This window comes from Chelonia mydas, chromosome 7 (assembly GCF_015237465.2).
Source record: "Chelonia mydas isolate rCheMyd1 chromosome 7, rCheMyd1.pri.v2, whole genome shotgun sequence".
Lineage (NCBI taxonomy): Eukaryota > Metazoa > Chordata > Testudines > Cheloniidae > Chelonia > Chelonia mydas.
This window is the reverse complement of record NC_057853.1, coordinates 27,572,443-27,595,290: the sequence shown is the minus strand read 5'-3', so window position 1 is coordinate 27,595,290 and position 22,848 is coordinate 27,572,443. Positions and strand designations below refer to the sequence as shown.

General features: G+C 37.8%; 1 protein-coding gene across 6 annotated transcripts in view; it reads left to right on the top strand.

Moving 5' to 3' along the window:
• The window catches only part of CACNA1D (calcium voltage-gated channel subunit alpha1 D), a 321,562-nt gene that overhangs the window by 229,933 nt on the left and 68,781 nt on the right, over nucleotides 1–22,848 (top strand). For 3 of the 6 annotated variants that reach the window (XM_043551623.1, XM_043551624.1, XM_043551626.1), the window contains exons 27-30: nucleotides 467–668; nucleotides 1,989–2,147; nucleotides 5,746–5,856; nucleotides 13,374–13,457. In XM_043551623.1, coding sequence (XP_043407558.1) covers nucleotides 467–668; nucleotides 1,989–2,147; nucleotides 5,746–5,856; nucleotides 13,374–13,457 — 556 coding nt within the window. Of the gene's footprint in view, nucleotides 1–466; nucleotides 669–1,988; nucleotides 2,148–5,745; nucleotides 5,857–13,373; nucleotides 13,458–13,776; nucleotides 13,861–22,848 lie in introns of all 6 variants that reach the window. The other 3 variants (XM_043551625.1, XM_043551622.1, XM_043551627.1) reach the window with 2 other exon arrangements.

Sequence of the window (22,848 nt, the reverse complement as noted above, 5' to 3'; positions counted from 1 at the left end):
TAAGTCATTCTGGTCAACATTCAAGCTTCCCTTTGCAGGCTAACTCAATTTAATTTTAAAGCTGGGGGTGCACATTGGATATCAGTGTGAGGCTGCCCAAAAAATTGATCTTTAGAGCACCAAGTGACTCCTGACTACAGCATTTGTTTTTAGGGTTTTTTGGTTGTTGTTCTTTTTAAAATTAGAGGAATCTTATAATATTTAGGTCCTGATCTTGCAGCCAAATAGTCTCTTTAGTTACACTCCAACTAATCTTCTGAGATCTTTAGTCCTGCCCCTTTAAATAGTGAAACCATTGTTAGCACATAAAGGTTTTGGCCTTCGGGTGAAACTTTTGCTAGCAAACTTCAAATAATGTGGAATAGATTTCTAGTTACTATCCACTGATTCTAAGTGAAAATATAATCTACAGGTTTTGTCATTTTAACAACAGTTAAAACATATTTTTTTCTTTTTTGTTTTTCAGGCTGCTATACAAAGCCATAGACTCAAATGCAGAGAATATAGGCCCTGTATACAACTACAGAGTGGAGATTTCCATCTTCTTCATCATCTATATCATCATCATTGCCTTCTTTATGATGAACATATTTGTCGGTTTTGTCATTGTTACATTCCAAGAACAGGGAGAACAAGAGTATAAGAACTGTGAGCTGGACAAAAATCAGGTTAAACTAAATAATGCCTTTTTTTCATTTATAAAATTATCCCTTTTGTATTCATACCATGCACAAAACCAGCATCCATTCTGCTGTGGTTTCAGAAGAGGGCACTAGACACCTACTTTACCTACACTGTACAAAAAAAGGCTTTTTAGTAAAAACTGGTTCTAAAAGGTCATCATATTTGGGGGGGGGCGGGAGGGGAAGAGCCCAACATTTTGGTCCTTTCATTGGGATATAGTACTTTTCTACTAGCATAGCAAGGAAAGGAGAACCATTTCAAACTTGCTTATGGACAGACAGAGGTAGATCTTGAAACAGGGAACAGGAATATAAAATGCAACATGTACATATAATATTCTGGAATAGCCATCCCACACCAAAGGGATTGTTCTACCTTCATTTCATGTTCAGTAGGGAAATAATGATTTGCACCTTCAGAAAAAAATGGTCCTCTTTCTTGGGCTTAACTGTTTGACTAGAGAAAGCTGCAGTAATTTTTGTACAGTAGTAATGTTCTTTGAAGTACTAATATTCCATTGTAACATCTATTTTAGCAAGAACATACCTAGTACAGTGGGTAGCATCACTGATGTATTATGCTCTATGAATTAGGTATATTAAGCGCTCCTCAAACAGTTAAAAATCTGGTCAGTTTTAAGGCCTGGTCTGCAATAAGATTTCAGACCCCACTGTAGCTGCACTGAAGCAGAACCCTTTGTGTGGACAGAGTTTACACTTGTGCAGCATGAATTTGCTAGTGCAGCTTTACCCTGGTTTCAGAACTGCACTGTTGCTAATTACACTGTGGGTTTAATATTGGTGCAGCTGCATGGGTGGCTGAAAACCCAGTGTAGACAAGGGCTAGATTATAACCAGATAAATCATATTTATTAGTATTAATTAAGATTAAATAGGAAAATTTCATTAGTATTAATTAATGTTTGTTTAGAACTCTGAAGATGCAAATCACTAAATAAATGCTGAATATTTTAGGATTTTCCTTAGCATTATTTTATGTTTTTTTCTTATACAACTGAGCAAAGTGGTATATATTACTAACCCCAAATTTAAAGACGGAACAGGGCCTGCTAAACTACCAGATTAATGTGCTTAATAGTAAACATTCCATAATAAAAATATACACTGCCTATTTCTTAGGCTTCTATGTATTTTATAACTGTTTGCACTCACAGTAAATCATATTCAGTTGCTAAATACAATGCATGGATTTATAACAGAAGTAATCATACATGAAGTGCAAGATTTTCATAACTTCTCATTTTGAAGCCTAAACTGAAACTTTTGGTGTTTCTGCTTTTACAGCGTCAGTGTGTGGAATATGCCTTGAAGGCACGTCCCCTGCGTAGATACATCCCAAAAAATCCTTACCAGTACAAGTTCTGGTATATGGTGAACTCCACTGGGTTTGAGTACATCATGTTTGTCCTCATCATGCTGAACACGCTTTGCTTGGCCATGCAGGTAGGAACAAAACAAGCTGCCAATTTACTCTATAAAGCCTTTGATGATATGATGGTGCTTAATAGGACTTAAAAGGACACTGTCAACCTGTCATTTTTTATAAAGTGACACATTTTTTAAAATTCCATGTCAAGATAAAGCAGCTTACCTGTAGTGTGTCCTGCTGCCTTGCTGATGTTCATAAAGGCCTTTCCAGCAGGGCCAGCTCCAGGCACCAGCTTTCCAAGCAGGTGCTTGGGGCGGCATTCAGAATGGGGCAGCAGTCTGTGTCCCGCGGCGGCAATTCGGCAGCAGCAAAATTGGTAGAGCCACCCCTGCTTTCCAGTAAGGGAGAGTGATTGACCTGAGAGAAACAACATAAAACATATTTTAGCTTTTTTTCCCCCTTCCTCCTCCCTCATGCTCACTCCTGCCAGCCTCTTCAGAAGCACTGAGGTAACTGGCCTCACAAGTAATAAGAGTTCTGGAAAGTAGAGATCCCCACCCTGGTCCCCCTTCGTACACACCAGCCCCAGGCAGGGATCTAGAGAGGGAAAAAAGAGTCTCCCTGCCCTTTCCCATGGCACCCTTTACTCCTACACAAAGATAAGTATAAATTAGGTGCACAATTACATTTGTATTTTTGTGCATGCACTTGCACATCTAAATGTTTGAAAATGAGGCCCTATTGCCATCATTTTTTAGGGGAGAATAGAGTGAAAATAAGCAGTGAAGCCTTACCAAAAAAAACCCCCTCTTAAATAACTCTCCCTAACGCCGTACAATCTTGGACACAGTGACATGTTATTCTGAGTCACATTTTAGCGAGGGTAAGGATAAGAATATAGCCCTGCCCTTAAACGTGCAGGACATATGTTCTGTTTTGTGTTGTGTTACACTTGTTTGCCACCATTCCATTATTGATACAAATTGCTCCCTTCTACCTGAAGAGAGAGAAAGGTCTCAAATAACTGGTTAAACAACAGTAGGTAAGAGAGAAGAAGCATGGTAAGCAGTTAGAGCACAAGAGTGGGAGGGGAGTCTGGAGGTCTAGTTTCTTTTTTATAGATATCACCGTATCAAAGGTCATCTTGCTGTACCAAAATTCCTCCTCCTATACAATGGTGGAGAATAATGCATGCTTACTTGCCTGGGGAAAAATTACCATGGATCTCAAAATTCTTACCACGGACACGTTGCTGAAATAGCAGTAATTCAGAAAATTGTTAGACTGCTGTGGATCACAAACTCATCAGTTAGCGTAGTTTAAGCAATCAGTGCAGCAGCTGAATCCAAAATAACTAAATGCCAGATCCTGTATCCTTTCCCAGGCAAAACAAGCATTTAACACAGGGACCGCAGTATTGGACCCCAGGGCCCACATGCTCAGAAGACGTGGTTGTAGTCATGGTGGTAATATATCTTCCTGTAGGTACTTTTAATGCCCGCAGTAATCTTGCCATTTAGATGGTGAATATCTGATCTGCACTTGAGAGTGCCCTGCTGAAACTCAAATCCTCTGTGTGGTAACTTGTGCTCCTTTAGGGCTCTCGGTGTGCTAATTTGCACCTCAGCATAATTTCACTTGGGGTACATTTGTTCATTCCCAAAATTGTCCATGCAGAAGATTATGTAGAAAGAACAAAGAAGCCTGTTTATATGGATACATGTTTCCCTCAGCCAGCTAAACAGTTTATTATGTTTCTGTTCTTTTGCCTAACACATGCCGGTATTACTTCAGCTCCTGTTAGTTACTTGCGTTTGTTCTGTGCTGATTTCATGCATGTGCTATGCCATTCTTTCTGTTTCTTGTGTTGATTTTTTCTGACATTCTCTCGCCAAATGTTTAAGAAAAAATATGTCTTTTGTGGCACAAGCAACATCTTTGGAAATGCAGGCGCTCTTGACCCACTAATAATGAGAGCCCAGTGAAGTGTATATATGAAAGCCACTAACCCCCCAGTGCTCTGTGGGGCATGGAGAAGAGCTGTAGACTGTAACCACCATTGATTCAGAATGACATAGAGGAAGAGAAGATATTACGGGTGAAATCTAAATTGGAGGTGTTTTAGAATCTGAAATGTCAGAAGGGAGGGTGTGTCTGGGCATCTCATCCATGAACATAATTGAAAAATTGATGTAGTCAGGAAACATTTACTGCCCTTTCATGTTTACTTTATCTTTCACTTTTCTTCCTGTACCTGGATTCAGCCCATCGCTACTGCTCCTGTGCTTCTGATGCATCATTCAACCCTTCCTTAGGCTGTGCCTACATTATGTAACTATAAACATGAGCTCTTCCTGGTAGAATAGATAATATTCTCCCTCTTTTTCATTTTGTCTTGATCTCCTTTTTTGTTTTTTCCTGTCTTTCTTACTATTTTCTCTATATACATTGTCTCTTTTTCACCTGTCGCCTCTCTTCTGTGCTTCCTCCCTGAGTTATTTCTCTCTTCTTCCCCAACGCAACAGATTTTCAAAAGAGAAAGAATTGTTAAAATCCAGTTTACATGCCACTGTTTATGTTCTTTCCTTCCTTTTTGTATTTCACTCAGTTAGTGATCTCCATTTATGCTGGCAGTGCCCCGTTAAGATTACAGTCACCGTACAATAATGCATTATAGTCTGAATAAAATATGTCAGGCCATTCTAAATAGGTGTCTAAAAGGTGTGACACAAAGTTGTGTAATAAATCCTTAAAATTCATCATATACTGCCTGGGAAATTACTGTTGTTTATATAGTTATATAGTATTTACTACATTGATCATTTTAAAGCACAGTTTTCTATCTGAATCCATATTTCTTGTCCTTTGGATCATGGCTTCAGGAGAAGGTTATTCAAATTTGTTTTTGCCTTGATTTCTGTTAAATGATTAATACACATAATTCAAGAACTACTCTATCCCACCTGTGTGTGTACCTGTCAGTTCCTCTTTCTGTGTGGCTTTAGCTGGAACGTAGGGTTAGTACTTTCTTATATGCTATTGTTTACTGTCAGGTCTTTTTTTATTATTTGGCATCTAAATTTAATTGTATTATTCCAGTTGTTGATATGCTTGGCCTAGGTTATGGCTTGAAAAGTCTTTTAAGGTTTGTAAAATATCTATATTTATAATGCCTGTCATATCAACAACAATATTTCAACCTAAAAACTGCATGTCATAAGCATGTGAACTTAGCTATTTTAAACACCAGGGGTACAAGAACTCTCGTAATAACTAGCGAACTCTAGTAATAACTAACGACTAAAAAACTCAGAGTAGAAAGCAGTATGGAGCTGTATTGTCCCAAGAGGCGCACTTGGGAGATTATGCCTGAGTCAAACACCATCCCCCAGGACCTGCTCCGTATACACAGAGGGGTGCGCAATCTGTTCCATCCAGTACCTGAACCAGAACCAATACCAGTCTGAGATGAATCCATTTTCAAACAGGAGCCATCAATTTATTCTTGTATCTGAGGTCCATTCATGCACTGAACAATCTTTTACAGAGCTAGTAATGGGCCTACACTTTACTGGGCTTTATTACTGACAACTGTTGGTTTATGTCAGCCTACTTTCAATTAATATTCCTTAATTCTTTACTTTTAAAAAGTGTCATATTTTTAATTCACAGCACTACGGACAGTCTAAGCTGTTTAATGATGCAATGGACATTCTGAATATGGTTTTCACAGGCGTGTTCACTGTTGAAATGGTTTTGAAACTCATTGCATTCAAACCCAAGGTAAGTGATTAGGCAGGATTTTGGTAGGTTATCACTAGATCAGTTATATAATCATAACATGAATTTCCCACTAGTTATATATTATTCAAATAAAAGAAGAACCTACATATTTTTCATGGTAAAATATCTGTGAAATCTTCATAGAAATGTTAATCTGATAGTGTGTGTGTGTGTGTATGTATATATATGCATCTACAGGAAATGAGATGTAGATATCAGAGAAAAAAATATTACTGAGTAATTGATGAGATCTGGAATATTTTTGAAGTCATGAAAAGGTTACTGTCTAACCCAGACAAATACTTTCCTGTTACAAGCACTACCAAACATAATGTACACAGGTACTAAATTATGATCACGATTGTTTAAAAAATACTGATAAGCTTTAAAAAATAAAATCTAACTGACGATAAAGAACTATGTATGATTTTATTTTTTTGTATAAAATGCAGATATAGGGCCTGATTCTGCAAATATGCACACAAGTACTCCTTTAGTTTTCTGGGGTTACTCAGATGTAAAAGTGTTTGTAGACTGGGTCCGGAGTAGACATTTTGGTTTCCTTGCCTTAAAGGGACACTGTCAAACTAAACATTATGGCCAGATTTTTGAAAGGAGTCATTAAGGTCCTGAACCCATAGGTGCTGGAACTCATGTTGCTGGGAGTGCTGCCCCACCCTCTAACTTGAAGAGTTTCCATCATATACAGGGTTTATAATTTGGTTCAGTGGCTCTCATGATTGCCACTATACAAATTGTTCCAGCACCCCTGCCTGAACCTCCAAGGAGATACATGCAGATGTACCCTGAGCCCACATGAAGCCTCCTTGGCTTTAGTGGGGCTCCGTGTGGAAGCAGAGGTCTACCTTCAGGCATCTCTGTGCTAGTCTGGGACCTAATTTTGGATGCTTCCATTTTTTGGATGCCCCACTTGAGACATTTTGGGCCTGGTTTTCAAACATTCTGAAAAATATCCCTTGCCTTCATTTGATGTTAGGCTCTGAATATCAGGCCCACTGTGTCAAGCTGAGCACGCAAAATTTTAGGCATCCAAAATTCTAGTTATCGCTTTTGAAAATGTTGGCCCATAAGTTCTTAAAAAGTTAATTCCCACCGATTCTAACAACACCTGGCAGGATTAAAACAAAAAGAAATGGTAACAATCTAATTTGATTGTCATCATCTGTGTTGTTTCTTCACTTTTCACATTCCACCTGTGACAGTGAATGGGAACCAGAAAAAGAAATTAGACTAAATTTTGCTGTCAGTTACAATGAAATCAGTATTTACACTGATCCGTTTACACCAGCAGAAATAAGAGCAGAATTTGGCCCACTGACTATAAACAGAAAGTGAAACTGGCCAGTCTAGTTTTACTGACCTACCTCAACTGGATCTGGTCTGTTTCATGTTCCATTTCCTGCTGGGGAATGTTTTTCATATTTTCAGTTCAAGCTAATGAAGCTAGAACCATCCCTAGTCTGATCGTGGCTGATTAGGGTCCTGACTTTTTCTTGTGTAACCAAGACCTGGTATTCAGACCCAGAGTGTGAGGTTCTGGATAACTGCTCATCTACACACCCACAGGGCTTTCTCTTGCAAGATTCTATGGGTTCTGCTTTAAATGTATATGTATTTATTTATTTTAATTGTTATATCCCTAGTCTTATTCAAATACTAGCTGCTTCACCACATTAAAATTAATATTATTGGAGGCCACAAGAGAGATAGTGAAGATGTTTAGGCTGCAGTGCCATCATTATGCTGATTCTGTGTCCTGGCCCTCTTCTGTATGCTGATTGGCTATTGAGGTCTCTGCTAGTTTTAGTGGCCCAAAGTGCCTTTTACAATCTGTGCTTAGCATGAAGATTGAGTCTTCCCCATGTTTTTGTGATATCAAGACTGAGATTACTATAAAAGGCTCTACATAGGACTATCCCTGAAGACAGGTCAGAAGTTTCAGCTAGTGCAAAATGCATTGGCCCTATGGGTGGCAGAACATTACATCAGTGCTCTGTAGAGTACATGAACTACCTGTTCACCTCTGGATGCTATTCAAGATGTTGATACTGATCTGTAAGACCTGTGCTGTTTGGGTTCTAACTCTGTGAGACTCTGCCTCTCCCCAAATGAAGAGTTCTTGATGGTACATTATCACCATGGGTCTATATGTTTGAATATCCGGGGCTGGAGGCAGGGGCATCATTTGCTATAGGGTAAGAGGTGCAGTTGCTCCCCAACCCCGAACTTGCATAGGTTCTATATACTCTGTTATGTCTTCCACTTTTTGCCACCCCCCCACCTCTCCAGACTTTGGATATGATCATTAGGAAAGCAAACTTTGCCCTCCCCAGAATGTTTCTGAAATGATCCCCTGGATGGAGGGAAGGTATTTTCAGGAGAGAGTCCTTATTTCCAGAATTCAGTTCCCCCATTGGTCCAGCAGACCCCAAATTTGTTGAACAGCAGGGCATGGTGAAAGGACCATGAGTTTAGTCAGAGGTTTGCCTGAGATCAATTAGCAAGCAGGGAATCTAGGGGGCAAAGGCATTAAATATCTTTAAGGTGGCTCTTGTTATCAATTGGAGATTTTACCTTTGCTTTTTATTGTGAAGTGTCCTTTTTAAAGCTACTTATATAGCAGTATAGTATTGGCTGTGTTTTTAATTGCTGTAAATGATTTGACAGGCTAGGAAATGGGTCAATGCCATTTATAAATCTAAGTATAAAAAAGACATTTTTTTAAACTGGTAAAATCATCTTTATTAATATTTGGGTCTATAAATGCAAATTTTAAACCAAACTTACCTTTTGGTTTGGGGTTGTTGTGTGGAGGTTGATTTCTGTTACGTTTATGTTGTAACTGGGTTATTTGACTTGATGTGGGGGAATTGACAGAACTGATTATGTATTTAGTCCCAGATTCTCAAAGTTATTTAGGCAACTAACTCCCACTGAGTTCAGTGAGAGTCACAGGTCCTTAAATACCTTTGAGGATCCATGCCTTAGTACTTCTTTAAAAGCTCTCAGGGGCATCGGCTAGACACTCCATTACTGTAGTGTATATAAATCCACATAAATTAATTAATTAATTAATTAAATGTTGGGCCTAAGCTATTTGACAGTGTCCCTTCAGCATTTTGAGTCAAATACTGTAAAAGATATGGTCACCTATTCTAAGGCCCATTCAAACCTAATGGCGATTAAAATACACTGATATTCTGGGTACAATATTGTGGCATGTAAAATCAAGGTACTGCAGACTGACTTTCAGTTCTGAAATATAGAAAATCTTCAGTGAGTGTCAGATATTAAGGGCTTGATCTGGCAGTGAGGAGCTGAGTGCCCTATACTTTCATTGACTGATTTGGGAATTGAGGGTATGTCTACACTGCAGTTAGACATCTGCGGCTGACCTGTGCCAGCCGACTTGAGCTCCTGGGGCTCAGGCTAAGGGTCTGTTTAACTGCGGTGTAGACGTTCAGGCTCAGGCTGTAGCCCAACCTCTGGTATCCTCCCACCTTGCAGGTTCCTAGAGCCCAGGCTCCAGCCCGAGCCCGAATGTGAGCCTGCACCGCAATTAAACAGACCCTTAGCCCAAACCTGAGTCAGCTGGCACGGGCTTTTAACTGGAGTGTAGATGTACCCTGAGGGTGCTCAGTAGCTGGCAGAATTGGGCCCTAAGTTTTCAGTTGCGCATTGTAACTACCAAAATATTTAGATAATAGATCAAAATGAAAATGTATTTTGTATTTAATTCTGTAACCTAGGTACTCCCCAGGAGTTGTTTTTACTCTGCAGCATTTGCTGAATAAAAGTTTGCAATGTCAGTTGAAAGGGGAGACTTGATTAAATCAAGTTATTCTTCATAAATGCCAAACTCAATTTGTCTAGTGTGCCTAGCACATTACAAAATAAAATATTTTTGTGAAATCTAAAGTAATACATCAGTAAATACTGTTTACACAGTTTTATGAAAGCCAACCATTATTTGAATTTGTAATGATTTTCCATGCTGTTTTATGTCAGATTTTTGTAAGAAAAAAGGAAAGATGGCTAGTAAGTGAATTGATCCTGAGTGATTGCAGTGGTGAAAACTACTAATTTGTGTGTTAATATTTATTTGCTGTGACTTGTCCATTTATACATTTCTCCCTTCTTCAAAATCATCTTTATCTTTTCGTTTTTTGTTTGCTTTTACTTTACATATTATTTTGAACAATATTTGTCTATACTGATGGAAAAGATTTGATACAATAAGCATGTCTTAAGGTATTTTAGAAATATGGAATCAAAATGTGAATGTGTTATTTATGTGGCTTACATTGTAGCAATGTCTAGTAAAATAATATTTTCTATAGTGAAATTTACCCTTCTACAGAGACCAACACACAGTTTATACACCACTTATGTCCTACACTTTTGGGAGGTGTAGTAGGGACAGATGGCATAGCGCATCAGGATTTTGGTTTTGTAGAGCATCTAACTGTTGCTTGTCTCGAGTTTGTTCTTTTTATATATAATTTTGCATCATTGTTTAAAAATCAGTAAAGATATTGATTTAAAAAATAAGTAGGAGAAATTAGGAAAATAAAAGGATGAAAATAATGTTGTTAGAGCTGCTTCCCTGGCCATGTTTACGCTTACAAGATTACAGCAGCACAGCAGTACCGACACAGCGCTCATGTAGCCACATTATGCCGATGGGAGAGAGCTCTCCTAGCGAGGTAATAAAACGAGCTTAACAAGCAGCAGTAGCTATGTCAGTGGGACTCCCGCTGACATAGCGCTGTGCACAAAAGCACTTTTGCCAGCAATATTAATGTCTCTAAGGGGGGTGTTTCTTCATACCCCTGAGTGGCAAAAGTTTTGCCGACATAAGTGCTAGTGTAGACATTACTCAGTATTGTCAAGGTAGTTTCCCACGATATCTAACAGAAACATTAGGGATGATTTGTTCATGGAAATGGGTGGGGCAAGAGTGAACATAGGTTTGAGAACTGAATGTGATTGTTTGGGATGCTAAATACACCAATTTTCCTGTGTTGGAATTGATGGCCAACTACAGATAGGCAGTTAATGCAACACAAAGGGACAGGAGTGGTGACCAGGGTGACGTCCTTCCCCCACTTGCAATATGGAATAGCAATGATACTTATGTTCTTCCTTGGATGATTGATAGTTAAAAATAATATTTGTAAAGTGTTGTATAAGTGCAGATCATTGTTCAGCCAGACAATAGCAGAGATGGAAATAGAACTCCGCCTCTTGTGACTCCCAGCCCTGTGCTCCTTGCCCTGCCTAGACCATTATACAGAGCTGTCTCCTTCCCGGGAAGCTCATTCAAAATTCTCAAGAGCAAACTTCCACATAAAAATAGATTTTTGTTTTCACGTTTCAGAGTGAAAAATTTTCAACTGTAGAAGCTTGTCAAAAATATCTAAACTCCAGGAAGTGCCAAATCTTGAGAAACAAATTAGCAAAATTATATATAATTATATATCTCTCATTTTGCTTGGGTCTGCAATTAAAGAAATATCTCTTATTATGTTATGATAGCAACTTAAATCTATTGATTTTTTTAAAAAAATTCTTTACAGTAAATGGTGTGCTAATAAGAAAGGTGTATAGACATCAATTTTAGGTTAGCACTCCTGATTGCTTATCAATTTTGGTACATTTATTTTTTTAAAATTGCACTAAAACCAAAAAGCTAATGCTTTTTAAAAAATGCACTGTTACTATGAAAGCAAAGTAGATGTTTTCCTAATATTTTAATTGACCCAGGATTCTATTCTATTGACATCAGTAGGAGATCCAGATTGTTTTAAGATTTCTCCAGAAGTGTATGTTGGTATCCACTCTAGATTCGTTAGCAGAGATTAGCTAGTAAAACAGTCTTTATATGAAAAAAATGAACACATATGGTCATCCCATAGGTTTAATTATATTGAAATCTGAGGAAATTGCAGTAGAGCATCTGGATTGCTTCAGTAACCAGATAAGACCCAAATATAATTATAAGAGAAAATTATAATACATCTATATTTTCTGTAGAGTCATATTCAACATCTGGATTTGTAATCAGTGTCTGGATTTAATCCCAGTTTAACCAAGAGAAATACCTCAACAACATTTCTGTTAAACTCCTTCTTTGTGCCAGCCAACCTGGTGTGAAGGACCCATAGGGCAGTGATGAATTGGTCCCTAAGTCATTCCTATTTTATGACCATTAGGTGCATGAGTAACATATATAGGCTATATTAATGGGATATATTTAAAGTCAGAAGGGGTGTGAGGAAGCAGAATTAAGTGATTTACATAAATCTACCTTTTTTGCAGTGTAGTATCTGGAGCTGCATCATTAAGGATCTGCTCCTGTTCCTGTTGAAATCAAAAACAAACTCATTGATTTCAGAGTAACAGCCATGTTAGTCTGTATTCGCAAAAAGAAAAGGAGTACTTGTGGCACTTTAGAGACTAACCAATTTATTTGAGCATAAGCTTTCGTGAGCTACAGCTCACTTGCATCCGATGAAGTGAGCTGTAGCTCACGAAAGCTCATGCTCAAATAAATTGGTTAGTCTCTAAGGTGCCACAAGTACTCCTTTTCTTTTCATTGATTTCAGTAGTGCAGGATCAGGCCCTAAATGCTAAGACATTTTGGGTAGGTCTACACAGCCGCTGGGAAGTTTGGTTCTGCTCGAGTTAATGTGCTAACAGGAATGGGCAGTGGCATGGGAGGTGACTCAGACTAGCTGCCGAGTCCATACCGGAGCTCAGCCAGGATTGTGCTCGGGCATCTAGCCTATGCTATCACCTGTGCCACCACAGCCATACTGCTGTTTTTTAGCATGGTAGCTCAAAAAGAGCTAGCATGTATGTGTATGTTTATCCAAGCTAGTAATCATGCATCATCAGCTGCAATGTAGACATTTGAGTTACTAAGCCCTAACTCTTTGCACTAAATGATTAATTTACCTCTATAGGACCAAATTCTACCGGTGATCTTCATGCACAAACTCATTTATCTGAATGGGAATTGAGGATGTGTAGTTAAGGGAAGCGTCTGACCCTTGTCACAGACTTTCATGAAGTCACAACACAAAGGAGGTCCCAACATGGATGGACCTATATCTCCAACATCAAAGTTATTTTGTTAGCATTTGTCAGGATGTGTAAGTCAGAATTGTTACAACACTGCTGAGAGTCTAATAAACAGAGTTTTATATAATGCCTATTTGCCACGTCGGTGCTTATAAGATGTGTGTGTGTATGTATACACATGTGTATCTATATTTGCTATATATATACTTATATGTATGTGTGAGTGTGTATATATATACATAGAAATATACTTTTCCTTCAGTAGGCAATATTGTTTGTTTTGTTTTCTCATTAGACCCCAGGTTTTGTTTTAAGTAATTTCTGTTTATGCAAAACTAAACAGAAGTATGCAAATATTTGACATTTTATGTGTAATCACAAAACATTTGCACCCTGCCTGCTCTGTTCAGGGCTATTTTAGTGATGCCTGGAATGCGTTTGACTCCCTCATCGTTATTGGCAGCATAGTAGACGTCGTTCTCAGTGAAGCCGATGTGAGTATACCTCAGCATAATTCCCACAGTCCCCACTTCTTTCTCTGTCTCCCCACTATTTCCATCATCTGGACAAGTCACAGATTTTGATCCAACATTTCTAAACTTTGAATTTAGAAACAGGCCAGTCATAGCTGAGTTATGTTGATATGGGAAATAAATAGCCTTTTTCACTTCCAATTATCTCAAACAGAAAGATTGTATGTTGGTACATCACAGAAGTCTAGAATGTTTTTGTGTTATAACACTGTCCTTTTCTTCTCTTTTTCTGTTTGTGTTTTTCTCTTGCTCTCTTTCTGCTGAATGCTTGTCCTAACAGCACTATTTCACTGATGCATGGAACACTTTTGATGCCTTAATTGTTGTTGGTAGCGTCGTTGATATTGCTATAACAGAAGTTAATGTAAGTAACAACTGTTCATGCACTAAATAGTAATTGCTGTCATCAATACAGAAAATGTAAACTTTTCCCCATAAATCCATTTTTTACATTCTGGAGTAAGAGACTAAAGTATTGATACAGATATAGATATAGCTATAACTATAACTATAGATAGATACATATATATATATGTACTCACAGAGATAAAATAGTAAAACAGTGAGTATTAATTTTTCTTTCTACATATATGCTGAATATATTTTAAATCATTTAATTTTTTTTAATAAGGAAAAAAACAGGTCTTTGCTAACCCATTTCAGTTTGAAGCCCAGTAATTTTTGTGAGTAATTTGATCTAATCCATCAGGCTTCTAATAGTGATCTTCAAGGCTCAGTGGTTCAATAAGCCATATGCTTTCAGGTGGGAATCCTAGGTTTTGCGAATGATCTAGGAATTCATGTCTCCCAGGCTGGTGGAATTAGGGTACTCTCAGTAGCTGAGAAAAAGCATAGCACTTACTGCTTTTTTTTTTGCTGTCAGTTTTTCCTCTTTCCTTCCTCCAGGAAATTGTTCTGGAGTTTCAGTGCAGTTTGAAAAGTTTGTGAATTCCATAAACCCATCTTAGACTGGCCAAAATTTTGAGCCACAGCCTCTTGACAAACATTCTGAATGAGACTATTTGGGCAAGAGTAAGAGCTCTTCCCAAGGCCATGCAGGGCAGCAGATATAGAAAGTAAATGCTTTCTGTTTAATTTGTATCACACTTACTGGCGTTACACCAAGCAAGATAAACTATGAGAAGAAATAAACTGAAAACTAACAAACTATGGCCCAGCTTCTAGCCAGCTCCTGAGGGGATGTGCAAGGGGAGGACAGGACACAAGGAGCTTCCACTACATACGTACATCTCTTGTGCCCCTGTATCTCCTCCTTCCTAATGTTTCAAGGGACATGAAGACGGGAGGGGAGAAGAGCGATGGAGGTTGGCCTAAATCAGAGTGGTTGTAGTTGAGAAACAATAATATGCAAAGCTTTAAGCTTCTTTAATTCTAGCCTATTTGGTAAGCACTGTAATAATACACATTTAATAAAATGTATACATGTGTTGAAACCTGATATGGAAACAAATATGCTGCTTTATCAGGTTATAATATGATTTTTAAAATGTCCAAACCAGCACACAGTAAGTATCTGCTAATTTGCACTAAGAACTTGAAATTCCTATGTGGATTAGACATTTTTGAAAATTAACAAATAAGAGAATAAACATGATCAAAATAATTTCAAGTTACTGTAGAATAAAATTCCATTCTTATTTGGTTTTGACAAGTCTAGAATATTTTGAATTATATGCAGTATAAAAGCTGCTCATTACCCTGGCTAGTGCTACACAGGGGTGTATGGGAACAATGGTGATGATGCAGAAGCCAGAAAGAACACAGTTTGACTTTCAGATTTCATGCAGAGTTTGCACAGCTGGCAGTTAAGGGAAAGAAATCTTTTTACCAGTGGACTCAGTAAATCTGAGTGGGATGGTCACATGGGACAGTGAACATGGAACCCCCATTATTCTGTTTTTACAGAGACACTTCTAAAAGGATAATTGCACTTCATTGGCTAGATTTTCAAAAGCAGCCTCTACATTTGTGTGCCCAAAATTACCTGTCATGGTTTTTCGAGGCCCAAGTTTTTTGATGCCCCAAACTTGGACTTCCAAGTTCAGCTCAAGTAGTTATTCATTATCCAGCTTGCATGCACAAATGTTGTTTTGTATGGGGAAGTATGACTTTTGGGACATACAGAAATGTGGCCACCTAAAATTGCTTTCCCCCAAAGCTGCAAAATGTAGTCACATATGAAGGGGTAGTAAAAATAGTATACGGGATATAATTATGATAGTCTGCAGTTAACGCTATGTTGACAGTGGTTTATCTGACAGCATTACTTGTAAGTATAACTGATTACTGCTAAGCTTTCATCTGTGATAAACTCTATGACTTTGTACTAATTCACATATTTGGCTTGAAAATTGTCTAGAGATAAAGCTGGTGATCTCTAGTTCAGTGCATGTGCTGTATTTTGTGTTTAGATTTAAAGTGTGAGCACTTTCATTTCTGAGCATTTCATGCCTTCTCGCTATAGAAAAGGCTCATTGTTGGTGTCTTCTACTACTGCACAACAGACTCTTTTTTCATCTGTTTTTACTCTGTATCACCTTTAGTGCGCTTAATTTGTTTGTGAAAGTGTGGATATCTTGTAGTTGGTTTCTAGGTTTGATTTCCCATTTCCAACATGAAATATTAGTTACTGTAGACTTTCTATAAAAATGCTCGGCTTTTATATGGCTACTGTTTGTGATTCTAGTGAGTATTCCTACTTTGTTAGTCTCTTACAACTGATCAAAACTTTTAAAATTAGAATCTTATATTTTCAAAATCCCTTTATTAACATTTCTCAATGGCATCTTCAAACATGTTATGTACAACACTATTTTTTCCCCCTAACAGTGATAGAAAATGGATTGATATTGGGATATCTGTAGCACCGCAAAGATGTTATTAAGGCCTTCTCTTTGAAATTTCAGGCACCACTGTAGCTGCACCCGCACAAATATCAAGTATAGACACTATTTACACCAGTGTAGTTAAAAATAGTTGTAAGTTGCGCCAGTGCAAACTGTTTTGCAACAGTGTAAATCACATCTACATAAAGGGTTTGCACTGGTGCAGCTACACTAGTGGGTTAAATCTCAGTGTCAACAAGGTCTTAGAAGTCTCGCCAACACATAGGGATGTTCAGACCAACAGCTGAACGTTTCTACATATTTCCACATAGAAATTGCCTCATTCTGTGAAAATAACAGGGCTACATTCTGATTTTACATTAGTGTAATCCAGAAAAACTCCAAGGGTCGATGGGATTACTTCAGATTTACGTTAGTGTGAGATCTGTACCTGACTCAACTTGTTCAAGTGAGTGGGTTGGACTTTTCATTAAAGTGTCATACTGATGGTAGTGTGAGATCTAGTAAAATACATCTTATCTTTTTAATTTGTTATTTTATAAGATATGTTTATTTCAGAGTTTTATAATAATATATATGATGCCTGAAGATTGACTCTTGTGGTCCTGTAATCTCTCTTTCATAGTGGGTCCAGGAGAGGATTTTGCTATGTAGTCATATCAGATATTGAATGCTTTCGACTCCCATGCAAGTCAGGGTGAGTTCAGGGTGCTTAGAACCTCACAAAAGTGCTTAGCACTCTGCAGGATCAAGCCCATGACCAGGAACCACATGTGTTCCTTGACACATTTTATGATATAGATAACCTCAGAGCAAAATATATACACAGTTTGCGGTTGTTGTTTCTTTTAGTTAATCTGTTATTTAATCTCCCTACCCTCTGCCAATATTTCTTTTCTGCCACCTAATTGGTTTTCATGTTCATTTTATTTTTAGAAATTTTTAGAGGCAAGTATATATTAATAAATATATATACGGTATAGCAATTTAAATAATAAAAGCACTACTAAAACCATATAATATTTTTTATTTCTTTGTTCACATTTTGTTTTCCAGAGTTTCCAGTGACACACAAGATCTTGCTTGGTCATCTAAATTGTTCCTTCTAAATAAAAAAAATATTAAAAAATCAGAGAATGGTGACTGTGAGTCATGAAATGTGATTGCTGCAGTCTGGGATTTGAACATATGTAACTTAACCACAAGACAATCAAAGATAAATATGTCTGAAATGTAATTACAGAACACATTTGGAGCTTGTGGTTACAGAAAGGTTATTTTATATTTTGCATTTGTCACTTGAGAAACAGTTTGGATGACCATCAGTGGGTGACTCAGAACATGTTCACATTGTGTTGTACACTGGTAGATTGTCTACAAGAGCTTCGCATTCACATGCTTTTTACTTTTTCATCATTAACATTTGATTGTTCACAAGCTGCTAAAATGTCAAAAAAATATGGACGGTTCGCTTTCCTGGTCTCAAGTGTCTCTCTTTTATTTAGTCCCAATGGTACTATTCCCATGCTTAAAGTTAAGCACATGTTTAGTGCTTTGCTGAAACAGGACCTAAGGTGACAGTACCAGTAATCTTGGCTCTTGCTTCCCCAGTAAAACCATTCAAATTCGACTCACCTCGTCTAAAATATTGCGAGTCTTACTTATGTTTATTTATGGATTCATAGATTCTAAGGACAGCAGGGAGGGACCATTGTGATACTCTAGTCTGACCTCCTCTACAACACAGGCCATAGAACTTCCCCACAATAGTTGCAATTGGAATTATTTTGGGGAAGTCCTTTGGCTTATATTATACAGGAGGTCAGACTATATGATCATATTGGTCCCTGCTGGCCTTGGAATTTATGAGTCTGTAAATGAACATAGGTGAGACTTGTAAAATTTTCGAATCTACCATTGCAGACATCAGTGGGCCAGGGCGGTAGGACAGGACAGGAAGATCCCCCCAAAAAATAGAATTTGGCCAGTCTGTCCTATGGGCATAAAGAAATACCACTTTAGCATTCGAGGGCTATAAATATTATAATATTGACTTACAAATAATTTTCAGTCTAAATTTATGGTTGCAAATCAAGCAAAACAAAGAAGGGATCTTTAGGTCCTCATTTGGGTTGTAGTTCACCTGCACTGATTTTTCACTGGGGACAAAAGTTCCATTGACTTCAGTGGGGTCAGGATTTCACCCTTTGACTTCACCAGAGTTACTCTTCCTTTACACCAGTCTGAGATCAGAATCAGGCCTTTATTTTTTATTTACTCATTTTTACATATGCAGATGCAGGGGTAACTGTACTAAAAAAACATGTTAGCACATGCAGACTATGAGGCTAGATTGTGAACCGTTTGCTAACGCTGGGGAGCAGTTACTCATAGGAATAGTGTAACTGAACTAAATGAGACTGCCTGTGAAGTAAGCTACTACTCTGCATGACTAACAGTGGCAGAATCTGGCCCTAGAGGGTCACTGTCACAACTAGGTATTTGCATGTATTCATTTGCAGTTGGTTTTGTGAATGCATTTACTGTTTGTGCATATTTTGCCGGATCAGCTTAAGCCTTGTTTGCAAATTTATCTTTTTATGTCTAAGAATAGTTCAGAAAACTGTGCTTTTATATAGAGCTTTACATCTAAGGACATCAAAGCACATTGCAATAATTAATCCACACACTACCCCTAAAATATTAGGTTTTTTCTGAGTTATCTCATGGAGGTGTTAACTTATGACAATTGAGTTACTTTAGCAGGATGACTCATAATATAAGGTAACTCTGACCATGTGAACATAAGGGTCCACGGGGATGGATCCCTTTCCAAGATCAGGGCCTTAGTTAGTATTACTAAATAAGGGACAGTCATTTAGTAACTTGGTCAATTCACACTTATTTCAATGGGTACGATATAAATGCAACATTTAAAATATAATCTTATATTACTAAATGCATGTATTTTAGAGGGAAAATTATTATTTCCCATGCCCATATTAGATTTCCGTCTACATAAATATATCCTTCCAAATGTTTACTGAACAATATATATGTAAGCACTTCATTGGTTTTTGAATTAGGATCATAGGCATCCTTATGAAAAAAATCAACAGCCACATTTGAATCACTGCCTTTATGCTCTTAAAAAACATTATTGTGTCCTTCATGTTTTTAAAGATATTTTGACAACTTGGATGCTTTTTTAAACTATGTTCTTGTCATCATATATTTGTATCTCAGATGTGTCCTGCTGCATCATATCAATAAATTACTGCATCACACCCTGGCATAATGTAGTGCCCTTTGGTACACTTCTATAACAGGAAGCATTTGATCTACACTGGCTATTCATATCTACTGTCTCATATCACATGTGTACATCTGTATATTTTAAATTTTTATCACAGAACTGCAGTTTGCTTCAAATGCATGATGCAATCAGTTTTGCATTGTTTACAGTTTGATATAGTGTATCTTAAAAGATATACATTTCTAAAGTCAGGAGGTTTATTTGTCACTTTACTTTCACTGCAGGGTGAGAGATGTCAGAGGAGTTATTATTGAGATAATAACTGAAGTAATTGAGAGATATATTTACCTCTTTGTATGCAACAACAAAAATATGGCTTTAGATTGTTAGCAGGTTGTGAATAGTTGGATCAGGAAGTGTAAGGGAAAGGTTTGTTCTCAGTTAATCTTAAAGAAAACGGCTAACTTGGCCTGTGAGTCACCAGAACATAAGAATGGCCAGGCAATTAAAACACTATTAACCACATGTTATTAAAACACTATTAATAAGCATGGACTTTATCACATGCTTAAAATTGAACATGTTGAAATGTTTTGATGAATTAGGCTCTTGGTGTAGTTGGAGCATGGCTGAGAGAAAAGATAGAAACATTAGGCCAAACTCTGACCTTATGCATACCTGGCCACCCCACTATGTGCAGTGAGGCAATCAAGGAAGGCAGAAGGCAGAATTTGGGTCAGGGATTGTGAGTGTGCCTTATCCCATAGCTTTATTCCCAAGACAAATATTGATACATTGAGTGACAAACCAAATCTCAAATCATGTCATTGTAATCTGATACAAAAGGTGAGTTCAAATACAAACCCCCACCAGATTGGGCAGACATACGCCAGTCAATGCTCAGTGTGGTTGGATGCCTGTAATATACCCTTTTCATCAGAGGAGTTGATGCAGGAGGTTTCAACAGGCTGCCTACAGGAAGTAGTTCTTCAAACTCACACCTTTGTCAACATGCAAGGTCAAAAAGAGCCCTCTCTGCCCAACCCCAAAACCTTAATTATAACCTCATACTTGTACCACAAATACATAACATGCCACCTGCTTAGTCTGTTCACATATATAAACAGTGAGTATTAGTTAATGTTGCAGAGATTGTAATTAAGATTTTTTATTAGGGTGATTATCAGTAGGAGGTGGAAGGAAGTTCTTTTGTGAAGATGCACTGACTCATTGTCAGTAGAAACATGCTGTGTGGACATTTAGGCTACAATTAAGAGATGTTCCACACCTTGACATTCCTTGCTTTTAAAAGTTTGCAATGGATGTATATTACCCTTAACCACATTCATCCCTTTTAAATGAAGTTTTTGCTTCTCAGTCTGTATGTGTGTACTCTATGAATTATCACACAGTTACATTCATTACAGTCATTCATTTTAGTAGACAGCTAGATACTACCCTGACAGATGCGTTATAAATGCCAGCGAGAGAGAGAGAGAGATTAGATAAAAAGGGTCTGACTTTAAAGCTTTGGTGTTGAAAGTGCCTCTCCTGTAATGGACAAATGTTGAATGTTTTTGGCCTCTAGAGAAAAAAATAACACTACATCAGAAATATGTTTTCATTTTTGGTTTTTAATGCCAAGCCCTATACTAGTTATTATTTTACTGTATATCATTTTAAGGAGGATGTTTTCTTTTCTCATTCCTGGCCTGCTCTCACAAGTATCTGTAATTCATAATCCCTTGTCTATGACATCATAACCCTCTCCAGCAGTTGCAGATTAGCTGTCACAAATAGAGGATTAAGACTACTTAGACTAAGGAAGCTGGGGGAAGAGATGAATTATGAGAGGAGAATGTGCGTGTACACAAATGTCCTTTAGATAGGAAAACAAACAGAGGGATTTTACACTCGTCTTCTCTTGAGCACCCGCAGTGGTACTATTCACATACAAATTTGGTAATCTAGTCTTCGTCTTGCTGTTCAGGAATAGGAATTAAGTACTTATTAAATCATAACACATGGAAAAGATGGAGCTCAAGCCTGCTATCCAATACATTGGTCATCCTTGTCCTGGACAGTCTCTTTTATAATTACTATCTTAACTCCCAGTCTTTAGATGTGTAAAGAGATCTTGTCACAGCTGGCAAACACAAAATATTACCCACTTTCTCTGATGTTGTTTTGAGCTTGCCTCCCACCAGCAGAAGTTTGTCCAGTAATAGATACTACCTGACCCACTTTGTGTCTCCAATATGCCGGGACCAACACAGCTACAACACCACTGTATACAAGGAAGATTTTCTAATTTTGGACCAGATCTTCAACTGGTGTAAATCTTCCTAGCTCCATGGCCCTTTATTTTTAAGAGGTTCAGAAAAAGAATTGTTATTTCTGTAGAAAATAACAAGTGCACCAATATTTTGACAAGCTGTGCGTCTGTATGTATTAGTGCTGATCTGTGGCTGATTTAAGTAGGTCACTATGTAAATGATTTATCTTGAGGGTTCTTTTTTATATATATTCAGTGGGTTTCCTATGCAGCAATGATCTGATATCATTGTTCTTTCTTTTAACCTCTCTGTGTGTTTTGTACAAATGCTTACAGAGCACAGGCACTGTATCTGATTTACAAGGTGCTGTTCATGGTGTTGTCTGCTCATATTTCTGAGGACAGGACCTAGCCCTTAGTTAGCATTAGTGCAGTGCTTAGGAATTGGGTAGTATCCTTTTAAATAGCTTTTAATGCCTTTAGTATGCCTTACTGTTTTCTGTGTTTCAAAAACTACTAGAACCCAGCCACAGCAGCAATGTATATAGTTAGATAGGATTTGCAGGTTGTATATAGTTAGAAAACATGGTTATTTTGATTCCACGGTCCCCTTATGGTCCCTTCATAGTACCTATGTTGTCTAAAAAGCAACAGACACAACATTTAGACTCTTAATATTACTAGTAATGATCTGGCTGTAATGGGCTCTCATATTTTGGTGTTTGTTTTGCACAGCTGCAGTGGAGTTGCACTGGCTAAGTGCTGGAGCGCGGGCAGTGTTTTCAGAATCAGCATGGAAGCCCAGCGCCTACACATGTATTATTCTGCCAGGGATCTGTAGGTTCCGAGTGTGAAACCCTATGTTCATTCCTAGGAAGTGCTAACTCTGCCTACTCTGTCCACATCATCACTTCATTCTGATGGAACCATCTGGGGAAAACTCTTCAAGGAGAA